Source organism: Ictidomys tridecemlineatus, chromosome 1 (genome assembly GCF_052094955.1).
Source record: "Ictidomys tridecemlineatus isolate mIctTri1 chromosome 1, mIctTri1.hap1, whole genome shotgun sequence".
NCBI classification, from domain to species: domain Eukaryota; kingdom Metazoa; phylum Chordata; class Mammalia; order Rodentia; family Sciuridae; genus Ictidomys; species Ictidomys tridecemlineatus.
The window spans coordinates 89,810,663-89,828,186 of NC_135477.1; the positions used below are offsets into that span (position 1 = coordinate 89,810,663).

The 17,524-nt window shown below is 31.1% G+C and overlaps 1 protein-coding gene across 3 annotated transcripts in view; it reads left to right on the plus strand.

The window, feature by feature from the left end:
- Positions 1 to 13,928, plus strand: part of Tent2 (terminal nucleotidyltransferase 2) — a 62,455-nt gene extending 48,527 nt beyond the window's left edge. For all 3 annotated transcript variants that reach the window (XM_013360195.4, XM_078044266.1, XM_005329006.5), the window contains exons 12-16: positions 199 to 242; positions 5,506 to 5,642; positions 9,892 to 9,983; positions 12,191 to 12,270; positions 13,798 to 13,928. In XM_013360195.4, coding sequence (XP_013215649.2) covers positions 199 to 242; positions 5,506 to 5,642; positions 9,892 to 9,983; positions 12,191 to 12,270; positions 13,798 to 13,872 — 428 coding nt within the window. In that variant the 3' untranslated portion in view covers positions 13,873 to 13,928. The remainder of the gene's footprint in view (positions 1 to 198; positions 243 to 5,505; positions 5,643 to 9,891; positions 9,984 to 12,190; positions 12,271 to 13,797) is intronic.
- Positions 13,929 to 17,524: the final 3,596 nt, after the last annotated feature.

Sequence of the window (17,524 nt, forward strand, 5' to 3'; positions counted from 1 at the left end):
AAAACCTTAAATTGTTAACTTAAGTGTATCTTACATTGAAATTTTTAAGGTTGAGGATTAATTTCATGAAGTATATGAAAACTGTTGAATTTTAGCATAGACCCTTGTTGTCTCTTACCTGGGGTGTAGCTGACAGATTATTGCATTGTAAAATGAGTCATGTAAATCACAAAAGCTTTAAACTTTTTCTTTTTATAGCCCTACCTGAACCAATTCTTCCATCCCTCCAAAAAATTTACCCAGTAAGTGTTTCTTATAAATTATTATAATACATATTATGTCAAGTATATGTAGAATTATATGTAGTGTTAATGTGAATATGAAAGTAATAAAACTAAGTACATGATAACATTTTTTATATAGGCTGAGGCATTTGCTACAAGAAAATTTAAATATTTCATATATTTTTTCAGAAAACTGATTTTTGTTTGATTATTGGCAGACAATGTGGTCAGTTATGTTTAATGGTAGACTTTTTTTTGCATGATACTCATTATTAATGGGGATTAAATGTACTCAGTTGATCAAGGCCTATTTGGCCTTTTTCCAGTTTTCTTCATACTACTTTAAAATATAGTTTTATAGCATTTCTAAAGTTAGTAACTCAGAAATTTTTCAGTCTACAGTAATTATATGTTGAAAAGTTTGGGGGAGAATTAAGAAGTTTAATTATTGGATAATCTTTTTATCTTTAATTTGTAATACACTAAAAGAGGTAAACTTTAGTATACTATTCTGGTCTGCTTATTTAAAATCATGAAATTAATTGGAAACACCAAAAACATGAAGTGTGCCTACTAGAAAAAAAATTAGTATTTATTTAATGTGAATTTAGAGAAACCTAGGTTATATAATGTACTTATCCATAATCTATGCATCTTTTGTTTCCAGTTTTCTGTGTTCTCTGGAATTTTTTGTTTCCTTGTTTTATAGTCCTGTCATTTCTGTTTTCCTCCATAGTCATCCTTGTGCCTGCTTTTATGTGGAAATAATATTTATCTTGCTTGTTTGGAATGTTTGTATAGCCTTCTGAAACCATATTTTTGTTAGTATGCACACATGCAAGGTACTGAATAATAAAGGTTCACTGTAATAGAATTTTGCTATAATGGGGTGGTCTCTCAATTTCTGGTGGGTCATCTGCTAGAAGAGACTTGACAAGAACCTTCTGGTGTCTGCTGTCTTCCTCCATTTAGAAACTAATAATGTTGTTCTGAAGAACTATATCATAATGAGCTTCTGTATAGTTAGTGATCAGACTTTATGCTCTCTTAAACATCATGAAAAATGTGAAATCATCAGCAAGTACAAAAATAAAAGTAGGTTAACTTTTTGGCCTTATTCTTGAATTCATTTTCTTCTTCCATAAGTATTTGTTCTTTAGTTCATACTGAAAGGTGTACAGAGAATGGTTATGTTTACTATTTCATTTTATTGTTCCAACCTTTTCTTTAAGACCCAGGTTCCAGCGTAAAAAGAGCTGCATATAGTTTTCAGCATACAAGGAATCAGCATACAAGGAATAGTTATACTTATTATATATTGAAAAATGTTTTTGCAAAAATCTCACTTGAAACCTGGTGCTATGAAAAATCTTTTTTTGCTAACATAAGATACTAGAAAAGTATCAGTTTAATATCAGTTTACTTGGGGGTAAAAATATTGCTTTTTTGTGACAAGATACCCAGATTCTTATTAAATTCTAGTTTGAACAGCCCCATGATTCTTCTCTTTTTCTGATTTTCTAGTTTTGCCCTCTTGGTAGTACAGACCTTTGTTCACATCCACTACTTCTGGCCCTACACTCTTTTTTTTTTCTTTCTGACCCTACAGTCTTAACTTGTTTTCTATGTCTATAACAGTGATGGTGAATAAATTCAATACTAGCCCAACTCTAAGGCCTTAAAAAATACTAATTCAAGACCTGTAAATAAAAAGTGTTTTAATTGGCATTTAGGCACTCATTTTAATTATTTCAGCTGTGTTATTTTTACTATAAAATTGATGCTTATACAGATAAGGACCTACTACTCCCTCTTAAGTAAGATTTTTTGTTTTATATGAAACCGATAAACTGGTAAACAGAGTGCTTTTAAGTGGTCCATCTGATGGAACAAGCAAATCAGCTTGATTCTTATTACTGATAATAACCATCATTTACTCCTAGTATCCAAAATTTTACATACAGGTTTTTTAACCCTGGACAAATGGACTTGTAAGATATCATTCCTATTTCACAGATGAGGAAACTAAATCTTAGAAAGATTACATGATTGATCCAAGCTATATTGTCACAAATGATACATTTAGATACTAGTATTTTTTCCACTTTCCTTAGTTTCCTAGGGGAAGGCAAAATTACAGTAGTGCTCACTAACATATAATTTCAAGTAATTTCTGTTGCTTATTATATTTTATTTGTGTATTTCTGATTATTCCTACCTATAAGACATTTTTAAGAAAAACACATACGGCAAATTTTCTGCTTACTTGTATAAATGAGTTTGAGAATGGCAAAACTTTATAATAACACAAAACTTTTGTTACTTTTCAAAGGGAAAACATTTATTTTTAAAAATTGGTATATTTCAAGTCACTTGTGATATCGAATATGTGAAATAGATGAAAGACCTATAAATACATAATTACACTAAAAGCTGTGTTATACTATAGGATTATTAATAATTACTATTTCATTTTTACTGACTAAAAAGTAGCATAAAGATAAAGTAGTCTTACTTATTCTAGAAAGTCCTTAATTGTCCAAATTTCAAACTTTTGAAGATAAAGTAATCTCAGAAAAATTATGGGATCTGATAAAAGATGTTTTTGTTATTTTTGGTAAGCAGTTGTAAAGACACATTTCAGATGTTTTTCGAGGGTTGCCTTTAAATTTCTAGCTTGGCATTGATTGAAGAGAAATGGAAGATTACTTATCCTCATATTGTCAACATGTATATATTCTTTGAAAAACGTTTTCAGGAACTGTTTATTACACGTGGTGATTTGTAGTTCAATATAGAGTATCCTAAAAATGCAATGAAGAAATCTTCCTTTTATGTAGGAAATCAAGCAAGCATGAATTTTGGTAATCCCCAAAATCTGCTTCCTAAAGAAGTAGTTTACAGTCAAATTGCTTTTTCATTGATTTACATTATAATTTTAAGCTGCTGTTTTTCCTTTGATTTTATATTCTTTATGTGCTTCTAATGTATTAGCTTAAGTTCTGTACCCCCTTATGTATCTGTCTATTTTTCTTAAACCCACAACTATCATGAGGGAGCTCCTTTTTAAAAGAAATTCTTTGTGGAAGTCTTTCTTAAAGCAGAAAATCTTTTTGCAATGTGAATGATTACCAAAATCTGAGAAATTCTTAAGGGTAGATGGAATTCCTATTTACGTATAACTTTTCTTTTCAAGTTTGAATTTTCCTTTCAGTTTTTCCTCAATAAGTACTCCATGACTCTTTTTGTGAAAGTTTATGAAAAAAGAACAGTAGAGCTGGGCAAAGATTGTCCAAATTGTTGGTTCAAGGTCATTCAGCATTTTAACAAAGTAGATCTTACAACTCTTCCGTTTTAATCTTATAATTGCTAATATTTTTCTTTAAATTATGGAACAAAATAAGAATTTTAAAGGAAGTTCAAACAGTTTCAAACTTCAGATAAGAAGACTATTAAAGCATCAGTTCATAATCTGAATGTTTACTAGGTGATGGGTATCGAGATTAGTAAGAATCTTCAGAGTAGGAGCTATTAAATAGGAAGCTAGCTTTCTTTTTTAATTTTTAATTGACATATAATAATTATGCCTGCCACTTTTCCTATCATTTGATTTACATTATACCTGTTATTTGATTTGCCAGGAAATAATATCTAAATAACAGTTTCAAATAATGTTGTCCTAAGTCCAGTTTATACCTAACGAGACAAAGTCGGGTAGAAGCATTGTATCTTTCTTCCTTTATTCTTTATTGTAAATTGAGACTTCTTTCCTATCTCCCCTAGCCTTTCCTCTTAGACAATTAATATTTCAACTTGGGTTTTATGATGTAATAACAATAGCTATTATAAGAGGAAGTTCCATGTTTAAGAGAGTGCCAGTTTTATTAATTGTGGTTAGAATGGAATTTTTCTTCTTAAGAGAAAGGTAATCACTTCTCAATGGTTAAATATTATTAATAGAATTCTAGGTAATGGAACAAGGGAGAAAATATTTTTGTTTTTTGCTCTTGTTTTTATTGATTTTTTGAGGATTAGTATTGAATGATAAGGAAGCTTAAATTATTTTAGAGTTACTTAGATGTTTCAGTTGAAATAATATCTATAAGCCCAAGGTTAATCTGTTAAATAGTAACCTCAACTCCTTTTAGTTATTCTGCTGCATTACCCAGTTTACTCAGTTGCTTTTTTATAAATTTTATTCATTTTTGCTGTGATGGCAGTGGGTAAATGCAGAAAACCATTTTCAATGGTATTGTGCAAATTACCTTAGGAAAATAATTTTTTAATTTATGGATATATATTACTTGAAAACCTCATATTCATATGCAGTTCTTCAGATTCAGAACTTGCTGCTAGTAGAGGAAGAACAGATATGATAGTGAATGATATACCATAGGCCAAACATTAAGTATCCATTAGTATTCCTTCTGATAAATGTCTTATTTGAACCTGGATTGCAAGCAGTTGATATGGATAAATACTGTGATAAAAGTATTGCTAAATATAGTGTTCGTTATGTGTATTATCTTCTTTTCTTTGCCTTTGTCTTTTCAAGTTCATGTTGAATGTCTATCTTCTCTTCCCTCTAAAAAACAAAATATAAAAACAGAATAAAACAAAAATTTAAAAATCTTAAATCAGCATAAGTACTTTTTATACATTAAAGCTATTTTTGTGGCCTTTGAGAAAAAGATTAAGTGGCAGAGGGAAAATTATTTAATTTGTGTTTGGATATAGCCTTTATACCTAAGGTACATCTGCTCCTTGTAGAAATAATTAAGGAGATAAATTTATGAAAATATTAATATTATTGGGAGGAATTATGGTATGTATAATAAAATTTTACTTATGAGTTAGAAATCTTCTGCTGCCGTAGAAATGTTAACTTAATGATATACCTGAGCCAAGAATTAGAATATCTTAGTTTTTCAGGTAATTTCTGGCTTACTCCAAGTATTGGTGAAACCTTTAGAAGAAAATCTTCAAATTTCCAAATTGCCAATATAAAGGGAATTTTTCTCACCAGGCATAGTGGCACACACCTGTAATTCTTGTGACTTGGGAGGCTAAGGCAGGTGATCACAAGTTTGAAGCCAGTATGCAATACTAGTGAGACCCTGTCTTAAAATAAAAAATAAAAAGAGCTGCGGATGTAGCTTAGTGGTAGAGTACCCCTGGATACCAAAAGAAAATTTCTTCTCTCCTCAACTTGCATTAGGATTTGTTAAGTTTTTTAGTGTAAATGTTTTAAATGGCTTTACATTTTTTTCTTTTTTAACAGGAATGTTTCAGTCCTGCTATACAGCTGCACCTTGTACATCAAGCTCCATGTAATGTTCCTCCTTACCTCTCAAAGAATGAATCAAGTCTTGGGGACCTCTTACTGGGCTTTCTTAAATATTATGCTACAGAGTTTGAGTAAGTAAAACTTTAAATTGTGTTTGTTCATTTATATGTAAGTGAATGCTACAGATTTGGTCAGAAGCTCTATTTGTCAACTATAGTGCTGTAAGCATATTCAGAAATGTGTAATTTATGAAATTTAATATTTAATGATATTAGATGCCAAATTGATCTAATAATTCTAACTAATAACAAGATTATAGTTTAATAAGCTCCATTTAATAAGCCCAGTTTTAGCTGATTTTATTCATGTTCCCACTTTGTTTTGCTGCCTCATTCCATAAAAGAGTCTCTATGGGTCCTGTCTTAGGTATTTTGTAGATTGGAACAGATGCATTTTCTAGGAACTTAAAATGTGCAGTTAAAAATACAGCCAAGATAGACTTGGAAATTTTTTATTTAATTCATGCTATCTGATTAATAGTTGTGTTAGTGTGATAGGCAAATCAAGGAAACATCTTTTTCTCCTTTTTTGTTTTGAGGGCAATATATAAACATGAGACAAAGTGCACAATCAGTCCAGACAGAAGAGAAAGTTCTTTTGGGAGTTCTAAGTCCAGAGATAATGAGGCTAGTATTTGTTTGCTGCTTTTCTGATCAATCTGGGAAAGTTTGAAGGAAGAAGAGAAGTTTGGGAATTATACAAAATTAGAGGAGGGTGCAATGAACCTTAAACCATTTTGAAGGAATTTGGAGAGGAGAATAGCAATAATAATAAATTACTATTAGTAAGTGCGAAAATGCTTCTAAGCAGATTATATGTATTATCTCATTAAGTTTACAAAGTAACTATTATTAGGTGGTATTATATGATGTCCTCATATTTTACCAGGTAGGCTTAGGGAGATGAAGTAAGAGAGATGAAGTCACTCACTGAAAGATCTCATACCTTATAAGGGTACTGTTTCAGATAGTTTGCACAGTTCACACTTAACTGTGATACACTGCAATATTGGTATTTTTTTTTTCTGATGTGATACAAGTAGCTCTAAAGAAATCTGACTTAGATGATTTGAAACATGGGACATGAAAGAAGAAATGTTATTCAGATTCTAAAAAGTAAAGCCCTTTCAAAAAAAAATATTGTTTTCATTGTAGTTGAACACAATACCTTTATTTTTTTATTTTTATGTGGTGCTAAGGATCGATTTCTTCTGTATGTTGAGATATTCAATTTAAAAATTCTCTTTAAAGACAAAGAATTAAATGCTTGGTAAGGAATGCTTTGAGTACATGATATAAACGTTGTAGAAGGTTTATATAGCCATTTAAAAATTATGGATCTTTAGACATCTATGGTGGTGCATGCCTGTAATACCAGCTACTCTGATTCCTGAGGGAGAAGAATTGCTTGAGCTCAGATCAGGGCCAGATAAGGCAATATATCCAGACCCCCAACTGTTAAATAAATAAATAACATAAAGATAAGTAAATAAAAATGACTGTTTTTTCTTACCCACTTCACTCACATTGTGCTGCTATGCTAAAATTTTTTAAAATGAAGTTAGGCTTCACAGATTCATTGGGAACTATGAACTGACAAAATAGTGGACAAGGATCACCAAGGATTCTAGGAAATATAATCAATATAATCAGTGCTTCACATGGTAAACAAATAATGATCAAGAATAGATCAGTATGATAAAGGGCTTGTATATTTGTATTCTGTCTCTGTCCATCCAGGAGTGCTTTACCACTGAGATACAGCCCTAGCCCTTTTAATTTTTTTTATTTTGAGACAGGCTCTCACTAAGTTGCCCTGGCTGGCCTCAAACTTGATATTCTTCTGCCTCAGCTTTCCGAGTCACTGAGACTACAGGTGTGCACTACCATGCCTGGCTGCCTTGTGTGTCTTTGTATTTTTGTTGTTGTAGATAGACACAATACCTTTGTTTTATTTATTTTTATGTGGTGCTGAGGATTAAATCCAGTGCCTCACACATGCTAGGCAAGTGTTCTACTACTAAGCCTACAACCCAGCCCTGCCTTATGTGTTTTAAAGAATGAAATATTTAAGGAAAATATTTTTTAAATCACCATTGACATTCTACATTTAAATTTACCTCTTAGAGTAAATAAATTATATATTATGTTTTAATGATTTGAAATAGTTAATAATTAAAAATATTCAAAAGTTTGTTGAAAATGAGTAGATTTAATCAGTTTGAATGGTAGTGATTCAAAGTATTTTTTTTTCTCTTTGAAGTACTTCAAATGATATAGTCATTTAAATAACTGCATTACTTGGGTTGATTGTAAGTTGAAGCGTAAATGATACCTGATTAGGGATAATCAATTAAATGAATATGTGTCGCATAGGTTTTTGTGACCCAGTTTAGAACCAAGTAGTCAGGTAGTGGCATCTAATGTAAATTCAGAATTGAATTTAATAGAAATTTAGTGTTGACAATTGAGTTCCTTTAGTTTAAAGAAACAAAAGTTGTAACTTAACAGCAGGACATAGTATTTTAGTAGTTTTTCCTTCCTTTCCTTCTTCCTTCCACTGGTGTTGAACCCAGGTAGTAAAGTGCTCTATCTCTGAGCTATACCTACAGCCCTATATTTTAATATTCTAAACTCTTCTGAAAGAAAAAAACATTAATCTGTGCATTTTAAAAGTAATGTTTACAAATACAATTTCCCTTTAAGCTGATACTAGAAATCATCCTAGGAGAAAGTTCATTTTGTTAGTGAAATTTTTCTTAAGTAATACAAAGTATAATATTATAACTGTTTAGTTCAGTTATGGTTCTGTAACTCTTCCCCTTATATTTTTAATTTTTAAGAAACATCTAAAGCAATAGATCAGAATTATTATATTTTTGGAGTTCATACTCCAAAAAAATAATACATGAGGAATCTAAAAAAATTTGCTGTAACCAATAACTAATATTATTTTCATTTGACAGCGCATTTTGTGTGTGTGTTTGTGTGTGGCATGAGAAAAGTGATAAGGTCTTGCTGTGTTGTCAGACTGGCCTGGAACTTATGATACTCTTGCTTCAGCATCCTGAGTAGCTGGTTTACAGGCTTGTACCACTACACCTGAATCTCACTTGTTTTTAAAATGTATAAATTCAGATGTGTGTGTGCATATAAATGATATTATATATGTGTACACACAGACACACATTTATTTAAAGGACTTAAAATCCCTTTATAATATTTCTATACCACTTTTGATAAAACAAAATAGAAAATTATACTTGTAACATGCTTTAAATTATTAAACTTCAGAAGATACAAGATTTTTCTTAATTAATATAGAAATTTATGACATTTCCAGAAATAAATGGCATGCTGGACCTGTGGTTATATTCTTATGGATCCTCTGTTACATAGAGGAAGGGTAGGGTGAGTGTTGGAATCTGAAGGTTTCAAGATGTAGTCTTTCTCTGCTTGCTGAAATGGTAGAGAAAGCTAAATACTGCAGAAAAAAGGATTTGAGCTATTTTTCAAATTTATTTTTCTCTTATATAGAATGGTCATATATTTTAACATGTTCCTTTGGAAAAAAGAATGCTTGTAATAACTGTTACAAATGTGAAAACTCCTTAAACCTTTAAGAAACAAAAGTTTAAAGTTGGTGTATACTAAAGATCAGATGATTTATTTTTAGCTGTGCCAATAAAGTTGTTTTCTTGAGTAAAATTTTGCTGTTGACAGCTGTGTCTGATATGTGGCAATAGCATTGTTTTCATAGAGTATCAATTTTGTTTTCCTAAAACAATACCTACATGCTTCTATTAGAAATTTTAAAAATTTAAAAGTAAATTTTAAAAATTTCTCACAAGACATACAAGATATACCTGAACAAATAGTACCAGAAAACAACACAAGAAGATTGCTTTTCTCTTAACAAATAAAAAATTCTTATTTGGGTATTAGCAGTGAGCATAATTTTTTGATTACTTAAAGTTTTTTAGTTTTTTTGTACTACTTCATTTATTCAGTAAACATGTATTGAATAGCTTGTATGTACTCAGTAACTAGATGAACAGTAGGAAAAAAAGATAAATATCTAAGCATCTTAGACTTCATTCTACTTGGGAAGCACACAAGAAATAATAACATAATATATAAGCAAGTTGTTAGAAGGTAAGTGCTGTAGAGAAAAAAATTAGAGAAGGGAAATAAAGATTATGCTGATGGTTGAGGCAAATTTCATTATCCTATAAGAAAATCAGGGTTGGCCTTACTTTAGATATAATAAAAAGGAGATTATGAAAATATTTGACATGATTTAATGTTTTTCTTCTTATAGCTGGAATAGTCAAATGATTTCAGTTCGTGAAGCCAAAGCCATTCCAAGGCCTGATGGTATTGAATGGAGAAATAAATACATCTGTGTAGAAGGTAGTTTTCCCATGATTACTCTATTTACCATCCAGTTATCATCATGGTACCGAATTACTTGACTAATTTCAGCTTGTATTGCAGTTAAAAGTAATATATTTATTTATGTCTTGAAGTGATTCACAGGTCTTCTAGTTTCAAATTTTTAATTAAAAAATCATTTCAAATTCTTTAGTTATGAGAAATAATAAACATGAATTTGAGTAATCTTTGTTGGTAAGAGCTGAACAGGCTTTGTGCATTCCTCCTACTTTTGGTTGATTGGAACTTAATGTCATGATTTACAGATAGGAGAAAATATAGTAGATGATTCTTATTGAAATGAAATGATCTGTATTCTTTGACACTGAAAATGTTGCTGTTTAATGCAAACTAGTTTTTTCTGAAGTTAATTTTACTATGAAAGTTAACGTGAAAGTAAATTCTTTTCTCTAAAATTAATTTATGTGTAGCTGAGACATTTTCTTTGAGTCAGTGGTAAACTGACTTTAAGAGGCATAATAGAGAGTTTATCTAGCATGCATGAGGCCCTGGGTTGGATTCCCAGCATCAAAAAAAGAAAAAGGAAAAAAAATAAACGAGGCAAAATTGTTTGCATAGATACCAAACTGAAGACCTTTGTAAATCTCAAGATAAAAAAGAAAAGAATTGAGAATCAGTGTTTGTAGAAAACATTAGATTTAGAATATTTTAGTCTTGAATTATATGCAACATCTTAAAATTTGAGTTTGTGAATAGGAATTAAAATCTGCTTTGGTATTTGGCTTATTAATAAATTTTACAGAGAGTGTATGTTATTTTAGTTACTTGTGTTCTTTTGAATATTAAACATTGTTATAAAGTACTGTGTATGATGTGATTTCACTATACTTTGGCATATGGCCTTGTCCTTTTTTTTTGAAATTAAAAAAACATAATAACTGTGACAATAAACACCCTTTACAAAATAGCCCTTCTAAGCAATACAAAATAAATAAAGAAGCTTTTAAGATTATAGGCCTGCTTGGATTATAGTACTGTAATCTAAAGCAAAACCCTTTATCAGATTTCCTTTCACAGTTTTTCCAGGTCTTTCCCCTCAGCTACCATTTCTCTTTCTAGCAACTTCATTCCTTTTCTCTCCCATCTTTCTCTTTCAGCTTTAAGATATTTATAGGCATTTTCATCTTTGAAAAATATTCTTAGCTTTGAAAAATATTCCTACTGGTTCTTCTAAGTACTTTCCCTCCTCTTTTACAGGGTCCAGATTCTTAATCTATAGCAAGTTTTGCCTTCTGCTCCCAATCAATCTCACTCCTAATGACTTCAGTTATCCTTCTTCAGTTTCCTTGTCCTCTTGTCAATTATTTCCAAATATGGACTCTTCTCCCTTATTTTATGGGTGAAGGTGGGTCTGGACATGGAATGTAGATATATGGGAAAAACATAAACTTTTGTTTGTTTTCTTCCTGTCTCCTATTCTGATTCTCTTCTTTCTCTACTAAATTTCTCATAGAAGTTACTATCCTCACTGTATTTCTTTCTAAACTACACACTACACCATAACATAACACTATGTTTCATTTTCTCCAGTGTTGAACTTCTGCTTTAAAGATTTATTGACCTTTCTTCTGGACAAAATCAGCTTTTAAATTAAAATTAAACTTCAAATTACCTTCCTGTGACATTTGACATTGGGTACCTCTCTTGAATAGAGTGGTACTTGTTTATTTATTTTGGTACTGGGGATTAAAACCAGAGGCACTGAGCCATATCCCTAACCTCGATAACTTTTTATTCTTTAACTTTCTCCCCTCTTAGGGTAGATACTTGACCCTCTGTAATTCTTCAGAAATCTTATCCACTTTTATGATTTAGAATTAACTTACTTTGATAACTTTCATTTTTAGTCATTTTACTTGAATTTTATCTTTATTAGACAGCTAATAGCTGTATGAAACTTTTTTGTATCTTAAGTTCAATAAAGATATTAGGTTGAGCCATATGAAATTGCTGTTTTCAAAGGTCAAAACCCATTATATATTGACAGTTTCACATAATCTAAAAAATTTGGAGGGTTGGAGACATAACTCAGTGGTAGAGTACTTGCCTGGCATGGGTGAGCCCTGAGTTTGAACTCCACCACCATCAACTGTCCCCCGCCCCTCAAAAAAAGGAAAGTTCTCATTTTAAGAATTTATTTTTCATATGTGCATTTAACATTGCAGAACCTTTTGATGGGACTAATACAGCCAGAGCTGTGCATGAAAAACAGAAGTTTGACATGATCAAGGATCAATTTTTAAAGGTAAATAGTGCATCAAATTAACTCTATAAACATTAGTGGAATAATATGCTGTAAAAATGAATATATATTGTTGAGAAACCATTAATATAATAGGGAATTTATTACTTGAATATAGATATACTTTTGCCTTCAGAGAAAGCTGGCTCTCTTCATACATGTGACTTTTTTTTTTTTTAAGAAATAAACATTTTTATAGGGAGCTTATTAAACTCACAAAATAATGAGTAAAGCCTAATGGATTCCTTTCCTTCCCTAAAATATCAGGGTATTTTTTATATGCTTAAAAGAAAGCTGTTGTCTAATCCATGCTTTTTTCTTGCATATTTCACTGTCACAAGGAACTAAAGTTTATCCTTGTTTATATTTTGAAAAGTTTGTATATGTTTTCAGTGTGAATTTATTACTAGTGTTGCTAGACAAGGTCCCTGTCTTCATGAAATTCCACCATATGTGGGGAAGTGCATTAATAGAAACATGGAGGAAAAGCTTAATAGAAGAAAAAGATCAGAGAACTGTGAAAATCATTTTATAAGTATAGAAGTATATTTTAATGATAACTTAAAATTCAGGTATTATATTATCAGCTATCCTTCAAACTAGGCCCTCTCAATTTGTCAGCCAGAATAGAAAATTTATTGTACAGACTTTAATTTTTTTTAAATTTATTTTTCTTTTATTACTTATTTATATGCAGTGCTGAGAATCGAACCCAGTGCCTCATACATGCTAGTCAGTCGCTGTACTACTGAGCTACAACCCCAGCATAGAACGTCTTTAATTTTAAAACAGATACTTAAGAAGGAATACTTTTGTCTGTCAGATTAAGAACTCAGAAGTAGCATTTTGCTACCTTGTTCTTATTGATGAGTGAGCTTTTCATTTAGAATTATGTAGCTGAAATAACCAATATTTTTAGTCATTGGAGCCATAATGAGAATAAATTAAAGTAGTGAACCAGATTTTTAGCTTGTAAACAGGAATTTCAGGATTTAAAAAAACTAAATTCCATTCATTATTTGTTTTCAGGGACATACATGAATTACCTTTTTTAGATTTACTCTGTCCTTCATAAGTAATATTTGTAATTGAAAAAGCTAGTAAAGACACAAATAAGTTATCAATTAATTGAAGTAATTTTTTCTTACCTTCTCAAATCCAAAAGTTTTGTTTTAATTGTCTTCCTATTTTAGACAAAAGTATTAAGTCTGTGAATGTTGTTATTGTCAGTTTTACTTTTTTGTACCACCTGCATGTGTACTTTTATTTTTATGTTTTTTTGCACTTTTAAATTAATGAATTAGAACCATACAGGTATGGAATTTTAAAATAACATTTTCTTTTTGGCTACAAAAACAATACTTGGATGATGTTAACAACTTGGGAAATAAAAACACAAGGAAGAAAGAAGTTACCCAAAAGTTTTCCACCATCAGGAAAAAACCACTGTTAACATTCTTTGTCTTTTATTCTGTATTCTGCATATATTTTATGTTTTAAGAATGATTTTTTTTTCTCTCTCTCTCCCAGTCATGGCACAGATTGAAAAACAAAAGAGATTTGAACAGTATACTACCTTTAAGAGCTGCTATCCTGAAAAGATAACTGGCCTCTGTTTCTTAAATTCTTCTGAGAAATAAAGAACAATAGTTACAGCATAATGCATTTGTTTACCTCTATCATGGTTTCTTTTTAATTGTTCCTCTTGTTTCCTGTTTTATTTTTAAAAGGACATACTTATATAAAGATGGCATATTTTATTATGACATTTCCTAATAAAATACTTTGATTTAAAAAATGTATTTTTGAAGATGTTTACATTGATGATTAGTAATATTATGGCATGAATTTTCAGGCAATCAGATAAAATATATTTTGGGAAATTACCTGAAGAAATAAAAATGTTTTTGATACAATTTCAGTTAATTGTACCACATACTTAAGAGTGAAGAGCTGTGTGGAATTTTCGAGAGGATCTCATTTGTACATGCTTAAAGTGTAATATACAACAGATAGATTGTTGTCTAAGTCTGTTCTAATAAAGTGAAGATTTAAGTCAGTTATTCAGTTACTTGAAGCAAAATGAAATCTTTTATTTCAATAAAATCACTGCAGTGTCATGAAATACTGGACAATTGTCTTAAATCTTCACTTGCCTCCCAGGGACAGATTGAGGCTTTGGGTGTCTTTATTAGCATTTCATTAGTACCTCACGTGCTTTTGATCTACTTTTGAGAATGCTTTAGATTTTATGTTGAAATAACAACACATTTTGCACTGTAGTAATGCAAGCACTAACTCTTAGAGCAGTTAGTGAATTGTTAAGAACTGTTTTAAGGACTATTTGATGTAGACATTTTGAAAAGATTAAGTTTCCTGTGCTTTAGTGCAATGTGCACTTTTGCTTTACTTCCGTTTCCTGCTTATTTTTCCTATGACAAGAAGCAACAGAACAAAGTTAAGATTATATCCTGTTTGTAGAATCAGATTTTTTTTGTGTGTACAAGTATAGGACTGTAATCTAAACTGGGATTTTTAGGTAGTAAGCCACTACAAAGTTTTAGATAGACATAAAAAATATAAATAAAAGCTTAATGTTTGTAAAAATATCTTTTGTAGTATTTCTTTTCCACATCAAAGAAGTAGTGGTGGCTGCTAAAAAAGTTACAGTGTTTATTAAGGTTTTTTAAAATTTATGTAAATATTTGTAAATTGGCCAGTGCCTGTAAATTTAAATATTAAAAAAATCTTGAAAACAGTTTTAACTTTTTTAAAAGGATTGCAAACAACTTCTTTTAAACCTACTGTAATACAGTTTGTACCTCTTAAGTATTTTTCTTTGCAAGCCAATTCAGAAGCTAAAACTTGCTTTTCTTTGACATGTAAAAGGTGCATATTTTCATTTTCTTTAAGTTTAAACTTTTGTATGATGTCAAATGGAATAAAGTTTATATATGGAAATTGTTTTTCTGTGAACATCTTTGCTTTTGACATGAGATTGGGGCTATAGTTAGCATCTAGAGCTGATCTGAGTTCAATTGTTGTGCTTAATTATTTAGATTAATACAGAGAATCTTGGAATTAAGTTCATCCATGGTTAAAGCCAGTTAACCATATTAATACCTTATTTTTTCTGCCATTAGGAATGAAGCTTTCCATATAGGTGATTTTTTTAGATTACTAATGTGTAATATTTGATACAGTTGAACTTTTTATATGAATTCTTGGAATTTTTCCTGAAATTGATTATACATTGTACAACTCTTCTTTATCAAAATGAATTGAGTAGAATTAATATTCAGGTGATGACTTTGGGTAATCATTACAAACAATAGTCATAGTACTTATCGTTCAGTAATATTGTACAGTTCTCAGGGATGGGTATGTGTAAGGTGCTCTGCCTCTGCAGTTATTATGACATTTCCTAATAAAGCCCCAGAATTTACCATAGTGTGAACTCTTTCACTGCCACTATTTTCTCAGCTTTCAGTGACCCTACACTATTATTCATTTTCAGCTGATTCAGTGTTACCACTAGATCAACAAGTTAATCAACTTTCATTCTAGATCAATGGGCTGACACTTAAGATTATGAACTTTGTGACAGTTCAAATGGGACAGATAAGTGGGCTGTGAATATATGAAAGAATTTTTTTAGACTTAATTTTGTTCTTAGCTATTTGTGCGGTGAACACTAAATTATTTTGTTTGTGCTGACTTCCCCATTTCCTATATATTTGCATGTATTGTTAAAGTATTATACTCTGTACTGCAGTTCTCAATTTTGGATTAATTCAAGCTAGGTTCTTTGCAAATAAGTTTTCTAGACTTTTTAGTGTTCCTGAGAAATTCTGAGTGAATTTGAAGAAGCAGAATGGCTACCAGTAGGTTAGATTTTAGCAGATACCCACAACTGCAATTGAATTCTTTTTGTCCCAGGTGAGCATGGTCATTTGAATTGTTAATGGAAAGCCTACCTAATGTTAAACCAGGTTTAGTAAAACCTGGGAGCCTGGACTCTTCTGTTTCTATTCCTACGCCCATTAAGCTGTTAGTTCCATAGTGTATCTGACTTGTCTTCCCTTCTTTGCCCACAGACCAAACATATACATACAAACTGGCATAACTAGAGAATAATAAATACCAAACCTCCATTCATCATATTCAACAATTCTGTGAATAGAATCTGCTATGATTAAAAATAAGTGTTTGGCCTGGCGCTGTGGCGCAGGCCTGTAGTCCCACCGTTCAGGAGGCTGAGGTTAGGAGGATTGCTAATTCAAAGCTAGCCCCAGCAAAAGCGAGGCGCTAAGCAAGTCAGTAAGACCCTGTCTCCAAACAAACAAACAAACAAAAATAAGGCTAGGGATGTGGCTCAGGAGTTGAATGCCCCTGAGTTCAATCCCCAATACCCCCTACCCCCGTCCCCAGTATTTCCCATTCTAGTTATAAAGTCATTCTCGTAAAAAGAATGATACCTTTCTGCATTGTAAAGATATCTGTACCTGTTGTGCATACTCAACAGCTCTGGTCCTGTTCTCTTCAGGGAGCATTCTCTTAAGTTTGTTCTGTGTGCTAGGTGGTTTGCCAGTTTTTGAGCTGGGATTATGGGACAAAGATAGGTAATAAATGTCTAAATTCTACTGGGGGAAAGATACCAAAATACTTGAAATGTAAGCTCATATGGGAACCCATAAAAGGAGTACTGAGTTTAACCTGAGGATTTCAGAAAAAGGTGGTGATCTTGAATTATCAGTAATCAGAGATGGAAGAACTTTTTCAAATAGAAGAAATTGTGTAGGTAAAGGTATTGAGTAATGATTTCATACAATTAAAAAATTTTTTATCTAGATTTTTATTTTCAAGACCAATTAGAAAATAAAACAGGAACATACTTCGTCCTACATTCCCTGTTTGTAATCTCTGGTTTATTGCCCTTGCTAATATTGTGTTTTCAGTGTTGTTTTAAAAAAGGCATAGATTTTTTGTGCAATCAGGAATTCAGAAGGAGATTTATTATTTTAATTGTACATATTTATGGGGTACAGTTGATTAAATCAAGGTAATTATTATTTTTTCCTTCTCATTACTTTGTGTTTGGAAGAAGCTTCAAGCTCTATTCTTCAAGTCCCTTATTCGTGAAATGTGTAATAGGTTATTGTGAAATGCAGTCATCCCTCTGTGCTGTGGAGCACTGGAACTTTGATGTAACTGTTTTGGTACCCATTATCCCACCCCCCTCCATCTTCCTCTCCTC